Source organism: Drosophila miranda, chromosome 3 (genome assembly GCF_003369915.1).
Source record: "Drosophila miranda strain MSH22 chromosome 3, D.miranda_PacBio2.1, whole genome shotgun sequence".
Lineage (NCBI taxonomy): Eukaryota > Metazoa > Arthropoda > Insecta > Diptera > Drosophilidae > Drosophila > Drosophila miranda.
The window spans coordinates 9,381,509-9,403,181 of NC_046676.1; the positions used below are offsets into that span (position 1 = coordinate 9,381,509).

General features: G+C 45.8%; 4 protein-coding genes across 6 annotated transcripts in view; 1 reads left to right on the plus strand and 3 right to left on the minus strand.

Annotated features, from left to right (window-relative positions):
- Positions 1-1,612, minus strand: part of LOC108158732 (5-hydroxytryptamine receptor 2A) — a 55,145-nt gene extending 53,533 nt beyond the window's left edge. Inside the window, exon 1 of one of the 2 annotated variants that reach the window (XM_033391991.1) lies at positions 1,501-1,612. The gene's annotated coding sequence lies outside the window, so the exon portion shown is untranslated. Of the gene's footprint in view, positions 1-1,280 lie in introns of both variants that reach the window. The other variant, XM_017291336.2, reaches the window with a different exon arrangement.
- Positions 1,613-7,274: 5,662 nt separating this feature from the next.
- Positions 7,275-9,036, minus strand: LOC108158739. Of its 2 annotated transcripts, none has more exons than XM_017291347.2 (3): positions 8,930-9,036; positions 8,699-8,772; positions 7,275-8,635 (listed from the first exon to the last, which is right to left on the minus strand). In XM_017291347.2, the coding sequence occupies exons 2-3, from the start codon at positions 8,730-8,732 to the stop codon at positions 7,572-7,574; spliced, it is 1,098 nt and encodes a 365-aa protein (XP_017146836.1). In that variant the 5' UTR covers positions 8,733-8,772; positions 8,930-9,036; the 3' UTR covers positions 7,275-7,571. The 2 variants fall into 2 exon arrangements, with proteins under 2 accessions (XP_017146836.1, XP_033248235.1); XM_033392344.1 differs by having other exon boundaries at positions 8,699-8,767; positions 8,930-8,950.
- A 3,910-nt stretch (positions 9,037-12,946) lies between these two features.
- LOC117188509 (probable phospholipid hydroperoxide glutathione peroxidase) lies at positions 12,947-13,609 on the plus strand. The gene has a single exon (XM_033392504.1). The coding sequence runs from the start codon at positions 12,974-12,976 to the stop codon at positions 13,577-13,579; it is 606 nt and encodes a 201-aa protein (XP_033248395.1). The 5' UTR covers positions 12,947-12,973; the 3' UTR covers positions 13,580-13,609.
- Positions 13,610-20,254: 6,645 nt separating this feature from the next.
- On the minus strand, positions 20,255-21,034 carry LOC117188501. The gene is made up of 3 exons (XM_033392463.1): positions 20,892-21,034; positions 20,590-20,829; positions 20,255-20,523 (listed from the first exon to the last, which is right to left on the minus strand). Exons 1-3 carry the CDS (start codon positions 20,983-20,985, stop codon positions 20,438-20,440), a joined length of 420 nt encoding a protein of 139 aa, XP_033248354.1. The 5' UTR covers positions 20,986-21,034; the 3' UTR covers positions 20,255-20,437.
- Positions 21,035-21,673: the final 639 nt, after the last annotated feature.

Below are 21,673 nucleotides of genomic sequence, written 5' to 3' on the forward strand. Positions count from 1 at the left end.
CGCGGAACGCGGAACGTGCCACATTGCCACTTGATGTTGAATGAAACACCTCGGGCATGTGTGCGTCGTTGGCTGTGCTGTGGCTCGGGCTTACGCTAAGGTTTCGGTTTCGGTGTCAGAATAGGATCTGCCGCCCACTCCAATGGTTTTATGGGGCTCACTACTTTGAGCAACGTTAATCTTATTTGCCACGGGACGAGCCGTTTGGACAGGGGGGCGGGGTGGGCCGGGTTTGGTTGCGTGCGTAAATAAAAGTAACAAATGTCGCCCAGAAAAACTTAGCGCCAGAGGCGCATATTTTGTCTACTAAAAGCATGCCAGGGATTTGCCCATCTACCATCTACCAATAAAAGCGCTGTGGACCGAGCCAGAGCCCAAGCCAAAGCCAAAGTCAAAGCCAGAGACCAATCCCAAGCCTTAGCTCGAACCAGAACCAGGGCCGGGGACAGAGTTCGGCTCATGTGTGTGTGGGCCAAGTTTTGGTGCGTGGATTGAATGCAAAACTCGAAAGTTAAATATTGCACGCTTGGCAGCCAAGGAAGGAAGGCATCATCCGGAGGAGGCAACTTTCCTTATTTTCTGTTGGCAGTCTCTTAAATTTAATTAAAGAGACAGCCCGAGCAAATGCGATTACATCACAGAAAACTTTAAACTTTCATCCTTAGATGGGATTGGGAATGGGTACGGGTACGGTAACGACAACTGCCAAATCTGATTCGCACAGTTTAAAGGATTAGCAAGCAGTAGAGAGTATGGAGTAGCAGCTACTGGAGATGCCTCCATCCATCCATCCCATTTCAAATCTGCGCCTGCAGCTGTCACTGGCTCACATAAATCTGAACATTCTCATGTTCAACACGCTGGCTGGCATGTCAGAGGCCGCCTGGTGAGATGCTACCTGTCCTGTCGCTGGCTGGCTCGGAGGTTGAGCCCTGTACAACATATCTTTGCATACTTGATGGCGCATAATGGCGCAAAAAATTCTTTGCATGCATAGAGCAACAAAAAATGATTTGCATTTGCATAATTTTTGACTTTTCATGTCGGAACGGTACGCATTTTTCGCCAGAATATTTTTTCAGACGCTGCTTTCTGCTTGTTGCTTGTGCAATTTGATGGAAAAATTTCGTGGAACGAATTATGCTGCTGCTGCACAGAAAATGTATTTTAAAAACCAAATTAAAATCCATAAATACGAGAATATAGACGGAATCACAACTAAGCCCAACGAAGACCATAAAACCGTCTAATTAGCTGAAATTCTTTTGAAAAATACTCACTGATTTTTGTTGTCTCTTGTTTGTTTTATATTTTCCGCAACAAATGGAAAACTTTGGGTTAAAATTTAATGGTCTTTTGTTGGGGATTTTTATATGAAAGTTTCGATGGGCTACGGGTACGTATTTTATAGTTGGAAATGCCGCCAAAACTTTTGGGCACCGGGCTCGTGCATCACACGCTTTGAAAAAAAAACAAAAAAAAAAACGCACGAACACACACCTCACACTCAGGGGCACACTCACGCCCACAGATGCACAACTGAGTCTCTGGTGGAGCACGCGAGTCGGGGCTGTTGGAGTCTCTGATCCGGGAGTACGTCCTGTCGCGCACTGTTCCATCGACAAACTGATGATAAACGAAAACTGTTTATCAGAACCAAGCGTTGGCCAGGCCAGAAGCTCGCAGTCGCTGTCGGTGCCGCTGCCGGTTCCGCTGCCGCTGCCGACAGTGGCCGAGACTGCGGCAGAGACAGAGCCAGTAGCGCCAGCATCAGCGTCGACAGAGTCTACGTCATAGCTGGGACCAGAGGCATCGGCACGAATTCCTCTTCGTCGGCTCTTGGCCAACACGAAGCAGCAACGTCGACGTCAGCTTTCTGCGTCTGGCGCTCTCTTGGCCCTGTGTGTAGAGTTTCGCTCTTGCTGGGAGAGCAAAGAGAACGTGGCAGTGGGCCTTTCTCTTAGCCGTCTTATCAGTTGTTGGGATAGGCCCAATGGCCACTGATAGGCCAAAACTGGTTGAGGCCTTTACCGCTGACCCACTGATAAAGCAGGGGCGGATGTCCAGTAATAGTCTCTATGCAAATGCCTGCATCCGTACACGAAATTTCTTTTCAAAGGAGCTCCTTTTGGGGGTCTGGTCTGTCAAATATGTTAACAATAAACTAGGAAAATGCACACAAAGAAAGTCAACAGCAATTTGTTAAGCAAAAACCCAGAATGCCATAAATAATACACATAAATCATAATGGAGTTAGATATATTTATATGGGGAAATATCAGGAGAGAAGAACACAGTACAAGACGGCCTTAAAGGAACATTTATATCTGAAAAGACTTAGTAAAAACCTAATACTGTTCCGTCTTGGTTCCGGGATGGTTATGGAAAAAACTTTCTTCCTTTTCTTTTCGGTTAGTCTTTATTTTTGGCAGCCAATTGCTAATTGTGTTGCCAGACATAAGCTTCCGGTAGCCGTATTGTACTCTCTGGCTCTTCTCCATCTACCGTCTCCACTTGGAGCTAATGGGCAATAACTAATTCATAATTTCTGCTCAGTTCTGTTCCAAATGCTAAAATATATACAAACAGAAATCAAATAAAAGGGAAGCCAAATTAATAAATAGTTTACAATTTGGTGAGATCGTGCCCGGAATATCTGGCATGCCCCATGCACCAGGCTTCACGTTGACTTATCAATTATGCCAACTGTCAGAATCAACTGGAAAAGTGGAAAAAGCAAGAGCGGCAAGGGAAATTTTAAGTTTTAAAAAAATATAATTTTTTGGCTACCTTTTCATTGGTTCTCTGCCATTTCTTTCAACCCATTTCATTGGCTATGAAAATAACTTTGACATGAACTGCATTTGACGGTGGGGGGAGAGAGGAGACAGAGAGGAGAGGAAAAGCGGAAGAGAGCAGATGATGGAAGTTGACCATTTAAAATATGCATAATCACCTGTCCCGTAGTAGGACCCGGAGCCTGGCAAGGAGCAAGTTGGGGGAAATATAATTTGTTGTAATTTGCTGCACTGACCAAGAAAAAAGGATGAAGAATATGGCCGAGGCAGAGAAAACAGCAGGTGGCGTGGAGAAGAGAGAGCGAAGCAGACGATGCCTGGCATCTTCATGAAAGACAAATTAAAATGCACTTAGCGAGCGCCAAAATGGGGGGAAAAAAAATGGTGAGAAAGTTACGAGCCAAGTCCCGGACCTGTCGGAAGTCCACAAACTGATGTGCGGTCACAGCCAAGTTGAGTGAGAGAGTGCTGCCAGTGGCAGAGTAGGTTACGTGGCAGCTTAAGCATTTTCCAGCCAACCACTTGACATATTTCTTTATTGAGTTTATCAACATTTGATGTCTGCAGAGAGGTGGTTCCGTAACCACCAAGGGCACCAGCGATCACGGCCAGACAAAAGCATGCTCCTTCATATAGCAGAATCATAATCTGGGAGAAACACCTCTGAAGTTCCAATGAAAACTCATTAAGGGGCCAAGTGTTAAGTTCTCATTGTGCGATTATTAATAATAATCACCTCCAATAAACAATAAACAGTCCCATCCAGGCATACAGATGGAGAGACACAGGAACTCTGCTTATCTCTAGCTGGACGACAAATTCCCATTTAAATGTCCTGCCATTGAGTCAACTCAATGTTTGTGCTGGGTTCTGGCCAAGGACTGCGAGTGGGAGTGGGAGCTGTGCGGTTGGCCTGCACAGTAATCCAGTCAATGGTATTATTGTCGTCGTTGTGTTAGTTCTTCATGGTACAGTAAATAATGCTTAGGACTTGGCTCTCTCTCTCTCTCTGGCCCGCTGATAATCTTTGTTTATGCATGCAAATCGTGAGGGTTTTCCTCAATGGAGCTTGTTAGGGATATCCTCATGGTCATTACGTATGATTCCTTGTATCTGCATTTAGTTATGCTCTGTAAATTATTCTACACATTCAGATGTTTATAGGCACTGGTTACTGTGGCTTGCGATTGCTCTGAGAAAATTCAATTTCCACAGAGACTACGAGGCAGGTCACTGGAGGCACTGGAGCTCAGACTCAGAATCAGGAGATTCTCTCAACAAATGGCCTTTGCATTTGGATTAAATTAAACAGCAGACTTGTCATTTAATTGTTGTTTCTGGCTTCCAGGCTCCGAAAGTATGCCTGAAAAATGTGTCAATGTTCTATCGAAGGGGTGATAATATGGGGGAGGGGACTACTTGCCATAGTGCCAGAACTGTATTCCGCTCGGCCCGCAGCAACATCTTTCAATTTGTCCTCTACAATGTGATTTATATGCCAACTGGTTTTTCGGGCCAATTTGTAGTTGTTGCTGTTTCGAATCCTGGCTGTAGCTTCAGTTTCTATAGATGTTTCTGTGGCTTCTTGTTTCAAGTAGAAGCGAGTTTTTTGCTGTTCGTGTTTTCGGTTTGTATTTTTGTTTTGTTTGTCATGCATGCATGATGGCACGCTGGTATTTGTTCCGCCTTGGCACTGCCACTGCTCCGCTCCTCTGTTCCTCCTGCTACTTTCGGGTGCGGTTTGTATTGTGTGATGCGTGATGTGTGTGTGTGTGTGTGTGTGTGTGTTTGTGTATGCATGCAAATGACTTGCCAGCTGACAACGGCAACAAGCAAAATTGCTGACCATGTTAGGGAGTGTATCTACATCTACACTCGCATTCGCATTCGCATTCGCATTCGAAAATGTGTGCGTGTGCGTATCTAGCCAAACCAGAAATTTGCACATAAAGTATCTCTGACAGCAAAGTTTTCACTTGTAAAACTTGCACGCCACATGGAGGCATTCTCAGGCTATTCATTCTTCTCTAACCCTGTCTTTTGCGGTTTTACTTGAAATAAATTTGACTTTGGAAACGAGTCAACAACTAGAGCAAAAACAAATTGCAATGACTCAATTATGTGCCACACTCAGGCGCACACAGTGAGGGGCACTTACCCCCCACTCCCGCATCAATGCACCATCAATTGCCACTATGCATCGGTGCCTGCTTAACAGGAACCTTCTTCCATTTTGTATAGCACTTTAAAGTGTGATCTGCTCATTGATTTTCCCCATTTTCAGCGACTTTTCATCGCCACTTTGGCATGCAAAATAATCAACGTTGTTTCTGTAGCTCTTCGTGCTTATCCCTTCACTTTACGATGTCTCTCTCTCTCTCTCTTTCTGTGTGTGTGTGTGTGTGTGTGTGTGTGTGGCATGCAATCGAAGGTGACACTGGAATTTGCATAATGCTATTGTCACATGACGCATATTCCATGCAGGATAGCCGCGAAAGGGCAATTCAGCGAAAAAACTGCCATGGATACAATCAATCCATAGAAGGGCAGGAACAACATACGGTAGAGTCCTTACAAGCCTGGTTAAATACGAGTCGTATGGAATTTTAGAAGGTGTAACCTCATATATATCGTCAAAGCAGCTATCAGATTTCCTTCAACCGATAAAAAAGGATTCCGAATTTATAGTTCTGAGTTTATTTCTTTGCTATTTAACAAGAATTTCCGCCGCATGTCTATCACTTCAGACGTGAATTTAATGGCTTTTTAAAGCCATACTGCCAGCAATCCTCCATCTCCATCTCTCGACGTTTGCTGACTCAACAGTTCAATTGAATTTGATGTTGTTGCTGGCCTTTGACTATGAAATCTAGATTACAACTTTTGGCAACAACTTGGGGCAAGCATAATTACAAGCTGCCAAATGACAACCATAACGTAAAACCAACAAACAACAAACAACAACGACGGAGTGGCAGACAGACCCAGTGACGGACTGGCAATCTCCTGGCAACGTCTCGTCTTTGTTGTCCCCATAATGAAGTCATAAATTTTAAAAGGAAAAAGAGATTAGCAGAAGTGGTCGTGGTCTCGGTCTTGGTCTTAGTCTCGGTCTGTCCAAGTGTCTTGAATGCCGACTTGAAGGGCTTTCTCAGAATGTGTTTATTTATATTGCCTGAACTTAAACCAATTATTGAGACGCCTCTGGGGGCAACTGCGAAACTTCCTGCGAAAGTATGGCAAAAGTTAATGCACTTTCAATGCTGGCATAAAGAGTGGAAGTGCTCTGCCCCAATAGCTGTCACGAGCATTTATTATTTATACTTTTAAATAAATATATATGCGCTGTTCCCCTGCTGTTCTGCTGCTCATGTGAATGGGGCGGGAAGGGCGGAGAGGAAATGAGAAGGGTCACTTGTCCCAGAGAGTGGCACATACATTCACATTTACACTCCACTTAACACCCCAGGGATAGAAGCAGCAGCTACGCAATTTTCCGAATGCTGTGTTGCACTTTTCTACTTGCCACACACACACACACACACACACACACACACACACATACGAGAATCTAATGCAGTTTATATACACAGATTGTATACATAGATTTGTGAAGCAAATTTGTATTTATGTTGTTGGCCAAGCCCCCATGACACCCACTCTGTCGTTTGGCTTGTCTTTCAATGCTCTTTCGACTTTCAACACATTATGTGCCCCATTTAATGTCTATGTGTTTGTGACACATGCACACACACACACACACTAGACACGCACAGCGTACGTCAAGTGGCAATTTACATTAGTTTTATTGTATATGAAATTAGCAGCATTTAGCATCGACAGCAGCAGCAGCAGCAGCAGCAGCAGCCGGCAAAACTTTTGCCTTTTGGATCCAATTACTCCGAAACCTACTACTACCGCTACGACCACTGGATATCCATGGGTGTGTGCGTGTTTGTTAGATTTGTTTCCTCATATGACTGCACTGTCGCACTCGGCATATCAATTTCGCCTTGGCAACGTGGCCCCAAACTCCAGCTCCAACGCCAGAGCACTCGCTCTCCTCTGGGACATTTCAAGGTAGACGGGGCCAAAAGCGAATCGATTTTGTTAATGAAAACGAAGGGAAACTTCAAGGAAAAATAGAAGAGTCGGGCCAGCAGGAAGGGGGAGGCTGGTGAAGTGTGATACTTGCTCGAAAGTAACAATTGCCAATCTCCATGATAATGGCATTCCTGAAGGTTTATTATGCAAGTTCTCGCTCTATTACCCGCTCGACCCTGAGTTCAATGGAGCAGCCTGAAAGTATGCTGCAAACATTTGCGAACGCCTTGGAGGAGAACTGATTCCGAAGATTCCACGTACCACGTGCCACTTCATATGGATCTACGGATTGTTGTTGCATTTGGATATTTTCCAAGTATATCCCAGTGAATGAATTGTATAATTATCCTTCCCCATAATCAGTTCTTTCAATTTGAATGAATGCGTACGTTGCTTTTATTTTTTTCTTTCTATTACCTTTCTACGCACGTATCGGATAACCTTTGTTGGCATTCAAACTTTTGATACAAAAAACCGAAAATAATCTTCAAAAATATATCAATAAATTGACTGACTGACAAAATTCCTATACTAAACAAAAAACCCCCAAAAAAACACTAAAGGAAAAATGAAAAACCTAACAATTTAGTTGCACCCCAGGCGTAAATCGAAATCTTTGCTACCTATAAACCTAATGTCCTACCGCTATGTTTCGACCTAGAGGCCGACCTATTCAACATGACACTGGTCGACAATGACCACGTCGTCGTAGACTACTTCGCCGTTGCGATTGGCATGATGCTCGTGGTGGACGGGGCAGGAGAGAACGATTTCGTCCTCATTGCGGGTGGGTGCAACTTCAGCAGCTTCCTTGGTCTTGAGGTCGTAGTTCTTGTAGGCATCCAGACGCTTGCTCTTGTTGTCCTTGCTTTTCTTATCCAGTTTGTCCAGTTGGTCATCACTCTCGAGCTCCAAAGGATTCTCTTGGTCGATAGCTTCGCGATTGGTCTGCAGCGACAGCTCCACGGAGCCGTTGAGGAATTGAGACAAAGGTGATTTCATGTGGCTGTTGTTCATCTTTAAGGCTGTCTGCAACGTTTCGTCGGGCTGCATCAGTTGTTGCAACACGTCGAATAGCAGCGGCAGAGCAGGCGAGGACTCGTTCTTCTCGGACGGGGTCATAATGTGGCCGCGGTGTGGTTCGCATTCGGGGGCGTTCATGAGGATAAATTTGGCCAAGTCCATCATTTCCAGTTCAGATCCGAGTTCCTGCTGCATGTCCTCAGTAAGCGTGTTGGGGGACCCCAGCTCGAAGTCCTCAATCTCGAGATTGCCATCCGGCGAGTCCACCTTGTCATAGTACGCAAAGGGCGGCAGCAGAGGAACGGCGTCAGCCGGAGGGTTAGCCGAACGAGGCATTAGGGCGTCATTCATCAGCGATATGCGGCGCTTGGGGCGATTCAGCTCGGACAGTAAAGAGTCTACCAGTCCAGTCGATGGCTCCACTAGTGGGTCCTCGATTTTGGTGGTGATTGTAGGGCCTGCCATGACGCCAGCCTTGTCATTGTCCACGGCAGGCTCTTGCCGAGTGGATGATTTGACCACAGTTGGAGGATTAGCCGTGCTAGCGACTGTTGCCATTGCTTTGGCGGTTCCGGAAGTTGTGCCGTTGCCCGCTTGAGTTGCCATCAACGGTCCAGAAGTGGATGCCACAGCTGTAGCATTCAGCTGGACATGCGAGCGCTTGATGCGCAGGCCCTGCCCCATCCAAGGCTGCATCAGCATCACGGCATCTACACCCACCCCAAAATATTAGTGTCGTTCATGAAAAACTTCCGCGGTACCCCCATACTTACACCAGAAGATCACCAAGACATTAAACTTGGACATTATTAAAGATCAGATCGGTTGTTATTGATTGAAGGCTGCTCTGCAAATAAAAGAAAAGAAAAACCAACTTCAATTAAAAGTAACAAAAAAATTTTGACAGTTTTTTCACAAGCTATTCCTCAAAACTATCACAAATTTTAAAAAATTTTAAACAATCACAAATTTTAAAAATTTCAAAATTTTTTTTTGGTTCTCACTTTTATTTTTATTTAGGACTGGGATATGTGCTCGACACAAGGTTGAACATTCGAATGATTCTAGCTGCTTCCTGCCTCGTAGCGGCGTTTTGACAGGCAGCTGGGGAGCCCGGAAAAGGTTACTGGGAGTCGAAAAAATACCGATTTTCAAATTCTTTTTTCTTTTCTGATCAAATTTTCCATACGCGAACGCACACACGGCACTGCGAGGGGACCTTTTCAAGTGCTGCAAATGGCAGAAAAAGCAAAAAACAAAAAAAAAAAAAAAAAAGGCAACAAAAAAGTTTGTTTCGTGAGCCGCAAACAAAAGCAAACAGTGGAAAAAGTTTAGCTTATAAATTTCCAATCAATTTTTCGTGCAAAATTCAAACGCACACACAAGCAGAAACATACACAGACACAGACACAGCGACGGGCACAAATACGAGTGCTCACAGGCGGGTAGTCATGTGTGGATGTGTGCTGGTGTGCGTGTGTGTGCGAGTAGCTATTACTTGATTAATAAATATTAGCAGCACATATCTCAAAATTGGAAAATTCTCATCGAAGCGTAAAAAGGTAAACACAAAAACGGAAATGCGATACACTTTCGAAATGGCTGAAGAATTTTCCAAACACTCGCACCCACGCACCAACGCACCCGAAAACACAATCGTACTAATAGTATCCCAATAGTACCGTCTTTCTAATTTTCATACCTGCCAACCTTCATATGCTAGAAGATGGTGGCACGTTGCATTCGTGCATTAGGATGCGAATCGGGTACATCTGTTGTGCGTTTGTAGAATCATCAGCCCAAGAGGTCTTGGCTACTCTTCACAGAGATAAGATAAGTTCCTGCTTAAGAGATATGGCAGGTAATGGGTAACCCATAGTCCGTTCGATTGCCCGTGACCTTGATATTGGTGCCTTTTTCTTGGGCCTCTGTCGCCTTCGGCTGGAGGCATTAATAATGTAAAGTGCGTGCGTCAAATGTAAATTCCTTGCTGCCAGCTCACGCGATTTCATAAACTTGCGACATTCTGAGCAAACAATTCTTTCGCCCCAATGTGTGTGTGGCGCGTATGGGGGGCAGGCTTCAAGGCGACTTAACGCTCAGGTGTGTGGGAGGGGGAAGGGCGAAGGCACTTTTGCTTATCAGCTTAAATGTAAATGCCAAGCGATTGCAGTGGGTGGTGTTCGGGGGGTCAGCTATAGGGGGCAGCGGCGGGAACTGTGCTGGGGCAGCCTGTGGGGCAACTGCTATGTGCTGTGCAGCTGCTGATGCTGCATTGGGGATTTGCACATTTCCATTCGCATCTTGCCCCCATACTGTTTTCCTCTCCCTTTTTTTTAGCAAGTTGATTTTGCGAGTGTATTGAATAAGTCGATTTTCTCCTTACTGGATTTGCTGGTTCGACAAGGGGCTTAAATATTTAATATACATATCCCTTTTGCATATGCCAAGGAGCTGTCTGCTTCTCCGTCTCCGTCTGACTCTGTGTCTGCCGCACGATTACTCGTATCGAGGAGGGAATGCCTAAACCAATGCCTGAACTCCTTCAGCTGCCTTTGATGTATGCCTGGGCTTGGGCCACGGCTTGGGCCACGGTTTGGGCCCTGTCTTGGCTTATTAGGACCAACCCATATCCACAGTGCAGCGGCTGAGAGGGGATTTGCATGCAGACGGCATCTAATTGGCTCAGAAAAACATGCAGTGGGTCAAGTGTGGGCAAAGTTCGATAGCTCTGGATTTACCCGAATTGAGCTTTGATCTAGGCCAACATCAGGTCTAAATCACTTACTGCGAACATTTATTAAATGTTTCGAATCGATTTGTTGGAGTTTCGAGGGAACGAGGGTCGGCTGTGAGCCCTCCACGCCTCCCCTTGGAAACTTTCATTAGCTGCCTCGTTAATATTCCAATTGTTGACACACAACAAGTGGCAGGGAGCCAGGGAGTCGCTCCTGGGAGGCGTCGTCTCTGGCTTAACCTGTGTATAAAGGAATTTAATTAATAACGTCCTTCGTTCTTTCAGCGTGTGCAGCGCGGCGGAAACTTAATTAAATGCGCAAGTGGCAAGTGGCAAGTGGCAAATGACAAGTGGAGATGCACGAGCAGATGGGGGCCCGGCACGAGGCGATGGCAAGTAAATGACGACAACATCAGGTGGTTCAGGAGCAGCATCCAATACATATGCGATTACGTACCCTGATATTCGTAGTTGTGAGAATGTGGCTTCCCCATAACAAGTCGAGGAGTGCCCCCGAAAACTAGGGGTGTTCGCGTTTTACGGCTCGTGTTAATAGTGAAAAATGTGGCAACGAAGGAAAAAAATGATTGCCGATGCTTAGACAAAACCAGATGGCAATTCTCGTGCGGGTCGACCCAGTCAGTGCCTGTGGCAGCCATAAAACAACGAGTTGTGGTTCAGCGCCTTTAATGGGTTGCCATCTTCACGAGTTTTTAGTGCGCAGGGTTTACAACCTGTAACTGGGGGCAAAGTTTATTAAGTTTATGCAAAGTGCATATAATATGCAGACATTGCATGGGTCGGGCAGCGGGTGGGGGGACTGTTTAGCTTAACATAATCATTGGCATTGCTTATTGGCATTGCGTGGCATGCCAATCAGTCTTTGTGTGGCGTCGAGTATACGACAAGCTGTACGTCAATTTTGTGAAACTTTACGAGTACTCGTACGGCAGTCAGTGCAACGGATAAATCAGTACAATATTTGTGCCAATTAGATCCGTGAATACGGATGGCTGTCGCAGGTCAATCAGAGCTCAAATTGATTTCAAATTGTGCAGAGCTGTGACATTTCTGTATCTGCTTACTCGGGTTCACCAGCATATCATATTCTGTTCTAAAGTGTTTGTATTTTCACCTCTTCCTTTCCCTCTTCCTAAGTTGCAAAGGACATATCAAGTGGTTTTTTGCATTCGTGCTTCTATATCGGTCAGCTTCCATATCGGTGAACTTCCTCTGAATGATTTTTTTTAAATGTTTCTTCATTTCGCTACATATCAATCAGTTTCTTTCCATCAGAGCAGCCCCAAAAAGTCAAATGGCTTATGAGAATTTTGTTTGTTCACATTCTCGTATGTATGTATGCCAACTTAAGCTGCAGTACTCACTCTTGCAGTCAAACAATGGTATTCAATCGACATACATTTCGGACTGTTTTCGCTCCATCCATACGTTTGACAGTCGCCTACCGGATAGAGTGACGCCCCCGTCTCCGGTTCTACGTAGACGAACGCGGCCATGCTGGAACTTGAAATCAATTTCAGTTGAACGCCTTTTGCCTGCCATTGATTTATGGCCACGTCAAAAGAAACATCGACTCGTATAACTGGAAAAATAAGAGCTGAAGAACAAGCAGGTAGGGAGGTAGGGAAGTAGGGGAAAAGATGTTAAAAACTTTTTGACAATTGACTTAAAAACTTTCTTCAGGCTGCCAGAAATTGACTGCCTTTTGTATACAAATAGGCCGAAATCTGCCAGGACACTGAAGGCCGTACCCACATACACATGACCGTGTAGGGGGGTGGCAGCTGTAGAGGGTGCAAGGGCAAATGGTGCCGCCGCCATGAAGCGGAAGTAAACACATAAAACGGAAATGAAAATTCAATTATTTCGTTACGATAGCTCAACTTTTGTTGTTGTTTTTCTCCAATATGTGTGTGTGTGTGTGTGTGTGTGGGTGGGTGTTGGTGTTGGTGTTCGCTTTTCCAAAGAAACGGAAACTGCCAGAAAAAGTTTAAAATTAAATTAACGTGCAACTCGCTCCGTGGGTCAGCAGAGCATGCAACTTTCGCTCGGTTTGGCCAAATTCAATTTAAGATGCCTTTTTTTGTGACATATGGCCCGAAACCGAAACGTTGTCCCAGCGGAAAAGCGCGCGGGCAGAGCGGTTCCGACCGAGTCGCGCATTTAAATCCGATTGTCCGCAGTTTCTTTACGCACAATTAGCCCAAATGCAGCTCGTCGAATCGATTCGCCCTGGAGGCCTCTCCTCGAACGGTCCGATGGTCCGAGCTCTGCCACAGTGAAGCCAAAGATGCCGAGCAAAGAGGTGGTCTTCTATGGCCTAGTGGCTGCCATTGCCTGCGTGACGACAATCGTCACCCACCACAGACTGGCGGTGCAGCTGTTCGAAATGCAGTGGGTGCAGTCGGTGCATTCGCACACGGTGCTAGATACGTTTCACCAGCGGGTGGATCTTCAGTACTTTGCCGGACATGTGCTGGTTATCGTGAACATCGCCTCCCAGTGTGGATTGACGGGGCAACAGTATGCGGGCCTGACTCAGCTGCTGGCGAAGTACGGGGAGCGGGGCCTGCGAATCCTCAACTTTCCCTGCAACCAGTTTGGCCAGCAGATGCCGCAGTCGGATGGCCAAGAGATGATGGACCACCTGCGTCAGGAGGAGGCGAAAATTGGTGATGTCTTTGCCAAGATCGAGGTGAATGGACCTGGGGCCGCTCCGCTGTACAAACTGCTCACCCGAAACCGCAGCAACCTGCGGGGCGGAAAGATAGAGTGGAACTTTGTCAAGTTTCTGGTGGATCGTAGGGGCCAGGTCTATGCTCGCTACGGGGCCAAAGCGGAGCCATCTGCACTTTCCGGTGACATTGAGCGGCTGCTCGGTGAAGGGTCCAAATAAATAACGCACTCTTTCGGGAAAAACTGACAATGTCGTGCGTTATCAATGGGGATTACTGCTGCTGCTGTTACTCTCACGTCCTGTCCCGATGTTGATGCTGATGCTGATGCGCAGTGCACATGCCAAGCGATTTTTTATTTTTCTTTTTTCGTTTGACGCATGTACTTCCACCCACCTGGCCTTGCCAGTCCCCATTCCGTTTTGACTTCTGTCATCTCTGAATGCCCGAAGGCCAGCGACGGGGGGACGGTGGCGCGGGGTGGTGTCAGAGCGTGTGGGACGTCCTTTCGCGTAGCTACGCTTGTCACTTCGCTTTATCAAATTGCAGTTGCAGCTACGCAGTTGCGACTTGGCCGAGGTCTTGTTAAGCATTCGCCCCCTGTGACACCATCGAAGGGGAATGCAGCAGTCAGCACTTGAACCTCATGAAAGCCAATCGAAGAGCGACACGTCTTCGAGAGAGCTCTCGCTTTGGGGTACCACTACATAAGGCGCACTGGAAACCATTAGTTAGCTCTGGTGTCAGTGAAGCTTCAGAGTTTCGTCTAGAATCTTCTTCTAAAAGTTACCCACATATTTGTGTATTATTTAAAAATCTCAAAGATGACAAAGAATTCTTTATTAAAACTTCATAAAAATGTATGCATTCCTACAATTTTCGCAGAGAAATGCATAGACTGGAATTTACCCGTCTACTGGCTCCTGCAGCCCACTCCTGCGTCTCCGCCTCCGCCGTCAACTTCGACCGCAACGATTTCTATCCTCGGCTTTCCGGGTTTTTGCTCTTGGTTTGTCTGTCGCTTGGTGGCATGCAAACAAGCCCTCGTTTGCCCCCTGCTGTGCTGCAACATAAAAACGTGCCGCTGCCTGCACATTTGCCACATGCTTATGCCCCTGTGTCCCTGTATAAGTGTGCTGTGTAAAGTCCGTGTCCCTCTCTGTATCTGTGTCTCTCCGTGCGTGTGTGTGTGCAGCGTTGACAGTAACCGAAATTGCCACAATTTGCGGCTGTGTACAATTTGGCCACGCATCAATCTGTGCGCATGTTAACCAAAAAACCATTACAAACAAGGCAGACAATATCATGAAGGGGCAGTGAGCGAGAGGCTGGCTGCCAGAGAGCATTTCCGTTTCCGCTATCGCATATATTTCCCTTTTTTGCTTGGCCGGGGGTGAGTGACAAGGAGGGCAGGGTGTAGTTCTTCTGTATGGAGAATCAGCTGGGTAATTTTATTTGATGAGCGCATTACTTTTGCATTTTATACGCGGGGCTGGCATGGCGTATGCGTAATAACTTGTGAATAGCTTCCCCCTAAACAACCCCCCGCTCCCCCAGAGTATACCAATTTAATTTTTTAACAGAAGCGAACAGAAGAGAGTCGTCGTTGGGGTCCTCCTTTGCTCCACGCTTCACGCACAACACAGCGGAAAAAAGTTGGTTTGTTAGTTGGTTTGGCATTTGTTCGGTTGCCTGAGTTGAAACTTAATTAACATTTGATTGATAAAGGTTTTACTCACACACACACACTCATATAGAGTATCTCTGGTGTGTGTGTGTGTGCGTGAGATGCCTGTCTGCATGCAAATGAAAATTTTCAATGCCAGAGGCGCATTCGACAGTGATTATTTATGCGTGTGTTTGTCTGTTTTTGTATGTGTGCGTGCTCCAAATTTTAATTAGTATTATAAATTATTGCCAACGGTGTAGTAATTAAATGCAGATGTGTGTGTGTGTGTGCGAGTATTATGGGCAGCAACGAAGATAAAGGAGAATTTCAGCCAATTAAACTTGTATGACAGATACGTTCCCTCATCACACTCGTCGCCCTCTGGCATTGTCTGATCTCTGGGAAAATATTTCGCTTAAATTTGCATAAAAAAAAATCAGAAAATTTTAGTGGCATTTGTCTGTGATTTGGCATTGATTTGACTTGATTTGATTTGGCAAACGTCAATTGAATTGGGCGATGTCTTTGGTTCAGCTGTGGCTAAGCAGCTTATTCCAATGCCCCCCTATCACTTTCCCATTTCTCTTTGTTGCATATGTCTCACTTTCTCGGTGTGTGTGCAGTGAAAATTGCATTTTTCTTATCTGTTTTGCTAGCTATTCAAATGGTAAATGGCAGATGGCAGAAAGCGTGCAGAGGGACTCCCGAGTGGAGCACAAAGGGCACAGGCAAAGTAAAGCAAAACTGAATTCAATTTGTACTCGTATGCGTGTGAGTGTGAGTGGTGTGGGTGCATTGAAAGTGCTGCAAAATGGACAAAACGGAGAGAAAGAATGGCCGAGTGCCACAGCCAACTTGATCTGGATAAGCAACCCGAACTCAAAGCTCGATTTCAATCATCATTTGACTCACTTTATCATATTAAAAATTTATTGATATTCACCCAAAAGACCCATAAAATACTTCAACACATTTGCCGCCGAACCGAGAAGAAAATCGAACCGTAGAAGAAAATTCAATAAATTGCTTGGCTCCACATAAAATAATGCTGCATTATAGACTTTGGCCGCCTGCGGGCCAAGTAACCGCCAAATGTTGCCCTGGAGAGCAACCAGCAACCAGCAACAACGAGAAGACAACGTGAAACATACAGCAACCTTAAGGGAGAAGTTCGAGTAAATATACCATGTTTGAATGTCTTTGCGAAGGATCCATTGGCTGTGTCAAGAGCTAAATTCGCCAGGAGTATCAGGAATCCATTGGATTTCTGCAGAGAACATTCCACAGCGGCAGATCAACTTCATCGAAAATCATTGCACGAATATTTCCTGGAAATCTATATATGTATATTCTGACCAGATATGTTTGCTATGGATAGCTCTGAGCTTACCGTACCATCCATGAAAATGGAGAGTGTATGCCAGCTTCACTAGGCTGCCGCCAATTTTTCCTTTATCTCTGCTACGGGTAATTCAAATTGTCGCCGACGAAACAATGACAATGCCGCAGTCTGAGACTTTTCCGAATGGGTCTCCGACTGGGACTGGGACTGCCACTGGGACCCCTTCACGAATCGATTTTTATTTATGTTTTATGAGACGTAAAATGATTGAGCCAAACGGAAGGCGGCAATCCAAAAAATGCCAAATAAAAGAGTCTGTGGAGGTGGAGGTAGAAGTGGGCCCGAGACAGCTGCAAAAGTTTATCGCCAAGGCAGACCGCATTAAATGCGGGACACACGCACATTTGGGCACTCTCCGTACATCCGCAACTTGACGTCAGATAAAGGCGTATCCGTGGCCGTGGCCACGGCTCCTAGGCTGGTAGGATGTCCGATATCGGGAAAAGCATTGCCTGACGTTGATGGAGGGCTGGGTTGGAAAAGCGTGTAAATTACATCCTCACTTTTTTGTGTGTGCGAGGCTGTTGGTGTGTGTTCCATTGTGTTTTTGGGTGTGGTGGGGAGGGTAGGGGGCTCCACTTCTTGTCTTTGTATCTTGAAAAGTTTGGCGTGTGTTGTTGTCACAACGGCTATCATCTTGGCTTGATGTGGTGTTAAGGATTCTTCCTGTTGTTGCACTTGAAATGATGAACCGACATGTCTCTTCATTTACCTCATGCTTTTGTCTGTGGATGTGGCTTTAAGTTGCCTCGTGGTGGGCTTTAATTTGCCTCTTATGCTTTATGCTGGAGAGCTATTAAGCCCCGAAATCGTAATTGAAAATTCCGTTCCACTAATTAATCTTAATTAGTTAGTTCTGCCATGTCCTGTCCACATTCATCGATCAAACATTTCGCCCCCATCCGCCCACACATCCGACTTGGGTTATTGTAACGCTAATGACTAAATAATTGATCGAAAAGTAATCCTGTCTGAGGCAGAGACGCCCAGGAGCAAAGGAGGCGCCTTTGCCTTACGCAGTGCAGCATTTCACTTTGCTAGACCAAAAATGCCGCTAAGCGGCTTATGGCCCTGTATCCCGGCTCCAGGCCGATCCCAATTGAATATGTCCCTGCCTTTGGTGGGTCTCTCTCAGTGTGTGTCTGCGGCTAAGTGAATAAAAATCTTTCTGCACAATTCATTAAACGCAAATTATGCCCCAGAGATTGCCAAAAGGGAATGGTGTGAAGCGGGTGCATTGTTATTGCCTTTGGTAGGCTTTCTCTCTTATACATGTTATATTTTTTTTTATATTTTGAGGCGAGGCACACGCGAGGCATACAAATTTAATGCGAGTATAAGCCTCCACACACACACACACAGACAGACAAAAGGATTTGCACCCACACGCGCTTTTTTCGGTGTCTGGTCAAAGAGGCAATGAACCCCAAAGGCAGCTGAAAAAGCGTCGGGAAAGGAGATTGGAGAGAGGAGTGAATCAAGGTAATAGAGTGCCTCCGGCGCCTAACAAAACTTTCACTCGTGCGCGCCCAGGAAATGGCTACGGTATAGATAAATGTAGGCTGACAGCGCGATTTATTGTCACACTTACCGCAGCGCCCATTGTTATGCAGAACAGCTGCAGGCAGCAGCAGAAGAGACAACTTTTTCGCATTGCGTATACGCAACAATCGGAACGCATTCGCATTCGCATTCGCATTGACGTCACGTTGCAAGCAGCTGCGGGTGCCACGAGCAGGTGGCAGCTACGGCAGCTACGGTATCCGCTGAAGCAACAGTAGCTTCTGCTAGTCATTGTACCCGTATACCCGCAACGGGCATTGCATCGGGCACGTGCTGGTGATAAGGAGTCTGCTCTGACTGGCAAGGACATGCAGTTTTTCTTTTGCTTTCTTCACTCGCGGTCTGTTCTCTGTGAGAAAGTGTTTGCTGAATCGTTTTATTGGGCACAAGCTGTGGAATATTTATAAGCTGATTGCTGGCAGTCATAATCGAGAGAGTGGCCAGCAGCCGACACAATTACGCCAGCAATCCTTCACGCTGGCAGCTTCTACTCGTCTCCTCGGTAACTATTCTTCAACAGGTAAATCTTACCTGTCGGTGTGGCTCTCTCTGTGTGTTGTCTTTGCCTGTCAAAGGCGAACGACTGGGCCAAAGATACAAGATTAAATTGAAATTCCAATCGGGTTCCAGCACCCGGCATTCTTTGGATATGCATTCGCCATTGGTTTGCTTTTTTATGTACGAGTTTGTAAGTATTCCTCCTTTTTTGCTGGTCTTGTTTATTGTAACAGCGGAGCAACAATAAATTTTGTAGCGCATACTTCAAATGTCAAATGCGGCAGCGATAAAAATTTCTTTATTGTACAAAACACACACAAGGAGCGCGGCAAGAATGGCCAAGAACAGGAATGGCTTTGGCCCATTGCATTGCCTTTTGGCCAGTCCCAGCCAGGCCCGGCCAGGCCAGGGCCGGACTCTGACTCCGACTCCCACTCCCACTCCAACTCGTACTCGGACGTGAACTTTTGCTGCTTGGATTTGACAGTTTTTGCAATTTATATTTATTTCAAGGGCTGCACAAAACACCGCATACGCATAAGTAATAGTACGTCCCCTACGCCAGACCGGACCCTGCATAAATTAAGATAATCGCGTTTAGTTTGCCTCGCTTTCGGCTCTGGCTTTGCCCTGTTCTGCTGTCAGATACTTGGCTGCATAATTTATGGCCCCCGGGTAGTGTGCCGAAGCCTTTCAACTGCCCCAACAGCTTTAAGTCCGTGTAATTGAAACTCCATCCCACTATCCGTCGGTGGCTGTCCCATCAAAGTCTCCTGCATTCAATGGGCAGGCTGTGTGCTAATGAGTTAATGGCCAGGCGCCCCGTGGACAGCGAACAGCGGTGGTTCCTCAGGACTCGGAGACCGGAAATGATATGCAGCCATTAAGGTTCTGCTGAGCTGAAGCTACAATTCGATCATTTAACGAAACTTTGGACACTTATTAGCCTCATAAGAGCCAAGATTATTTGCATAAGTATGTGGCAGATGCCACATGGGCCCGAGTCGAGTTGGGCGAGAGTCCTTTGGGGCACGTGCGACTCATATTAAGGCACACACAGGCATAGACATTGTACACTCGCCGTTTGACCTTAACCGAAACTCTGCAGGACTTTGTCTGGCTTGGTCTGGTTATTATTTTAATGGCCATTTGAAGTTGCTGCTGACTATGGCTGTGGCTGTGGCTGTGGCTATGACTGCTGTTGTTATTGGCAATGACCAGGCCATGATTTTAATGCCAATTTAATATAATTTTTATGCCTGGACCTTGGCCAGCTCTAAATACGTGCCAAAGCGAACCAAATCGAATTGAATCGCTTCGAAATTGCCGCAATGATTCGACATATTTACTCGTAAGCCCAAGGAAAATGCTTTCATATCCTTTCCCCTGCTATTAAGCGGAAATCGATCGATGCCGATGGACAGGCGGAGAATAGAGAAATGCCAGACAAGTCACACCCGATGAGCATTGGGTCAATCCAGCCTCTGGTTGGTCTGTTTTATTTTTAATTTACAAATTCAACTTTTTTCAGGCCTAATTTATGCAGAAAATTCATTTTTAAAGGCATCATTTTTGTCGTCAAGCAGGAATTGTCCCTTTTGCCTTTGGCATAAACCTAATTAAATGCAGCGAAAACAGATGTAACGTGGACTTCCCCGGGAGAAGCCGAATGCAAATTGACAAACTTTTCAGAAACTTTACAAGTGGCAACGGATGGACTGGGAACAGGGGACAGGGGACAGGGAACAGGGGAAACAGGGGAAACATGTGAAAAGCGGCATTTTTTAATTAAAATTATTTCACATAAGGGAAGGACTACGGCTGCTGATGATGCCGCCGTCCGTAGTAAGCTCTTACTGTAATTAGTCGAGCTTCTATTCAGCAGCGATCCTCCTTCATCACAGGGTAACTTCTTCGAGCAGGGAGCTGGTTCCACAACTTTTCCACTCAGGCTGTAAGTATCTGCTCGTCAGTGCCATCCACCAGTCTCTCGTAGCCACTGTACACCACGTACATCATGCCAGACAGCACAGCTGCAATGTACAATCATATGTATGAACGGGGGTGCCCTGACGGCCGTCTCAGACTCTCTGACTCACCTGCCGCACCCAATAGCGAGGCGGTAACTATGATCGATGTGGCGACACTTATTCTGTGGAACATCCAAAAGCCCTCAAACATGTTGTAGAAAAGGCCGGCGACAAACAATAGGGTACAGATCAACCAGACCATCATGATCTTCGACTTGTGCAGATCCCGCTTCTTCACCAGCCCAAAGATGAGTAATCCCGAGGCCGTCAGCTCCAGGGCCCGTACAATGGCCAGTACCTTGGTCTGAACTGCAATGGGGGAGATTCTTCAGTAAAGGGCGGCAACCAGCTCCAATCCAGTCAACACCTACGCGTGTAGGGAATTCCCATTGTCGCCGAGGACACAATGATTCCCATCAGACCGATGGTAAATTGTAAAAATCGCGAATTAAATATGGCTCTCATGTCGATTTTGACCTCGCTTGCCTCAATGGTTCAGTACTGACTGACGCTTGCCGACCATTGAGTGATGTTATTTGTATCCTAATCTAATCGGCTTTCCTGATAAGGGTCGACGTTCTACACTTACAGAAATCTCTTCTGATTTTAAGAATTAATTGCTATATATTGACAGGCACACATTAATGTTGAACTCAAAGCAATTACATTTTTGTTTAGCAAAATATATGTATTTATGTGTATTATTTTTTAGGTGCACACATTTTTATCTGAGATTCGATAAGGTCTCAGAAACGCTCTTTGTTCGCAAATCCGAAAGCTTTAATAAACGACTATGAATAGCCAAATCTATATACATATAACAGTGCGTTTCATTTGCTTAGGACAACTGTAGATTCGTTTGTTGGAAATAGCACGAAGAATGGATGTAATATACGAGTATTATATTGCCACCGAATGAATGAAAAAATGTAGCTCTGTTTCCACTCTACACTACTATGACTACCGAGGCCTTTTCGTTATATGGCGGTGGCTTTACAGTTGCTTCTTCAGGCGCCTCCTCCTTGCCCATGTTTGTCCGGTAGGTCCACAACATCGAAGGAAGCAGCACAGCTAAAAGAGGGCCAGACACCGATGCAGCAAGAAAACCCCAATCGACTGACACTTACCGGCGTTTACAAGGTTGATTGTGTTA

Bases quoted from the DNA above. Each gene is read 5' to 3' on its own strand.
- LOC117188509 (XM_033392504.1), top strand. From the start codon at position 12,974: ATGCCGAGCAAAGAGGTGGTCTTCTATGGCCTAGTGGCTGCCATTGCC.
- LOC108158739 (XM_017291347.2), bottom strand. From the start codon at position 8,732: ATGTCCAAGTTTAATGTCTTGGTGATCTTCTGGT. The intron at 8,636-8,698 runs GTAAGTATGGGG...GGGTGGGTGTAG, and splicing joins TGTCTTGGTGATCTTCTGGT to ATGCCGTGATGCTGATGCAG.
- LOC117188501 (XM_033392463.1), bottom strand. From the start codon at position 20,985: ATGAGAGCCATATTTAATTCGCGATTTTTACAATTTACCATCGGTCTG. The intron at 20,830-20,891 runs GTAGGTGTTGAC...CCCCCATTGCAG, and splicing joins AATGGGAATTCCCTACACGC to TTCAGACCAAGGTACTGGCC. The intron at 20,524-20,589 runs GTGAGTCAGAGA...TGTACATTGCAG, and splicing joins CTCGCTATTGGGTGCGGCAG to CTGTGCTGTCTGGCATGATG.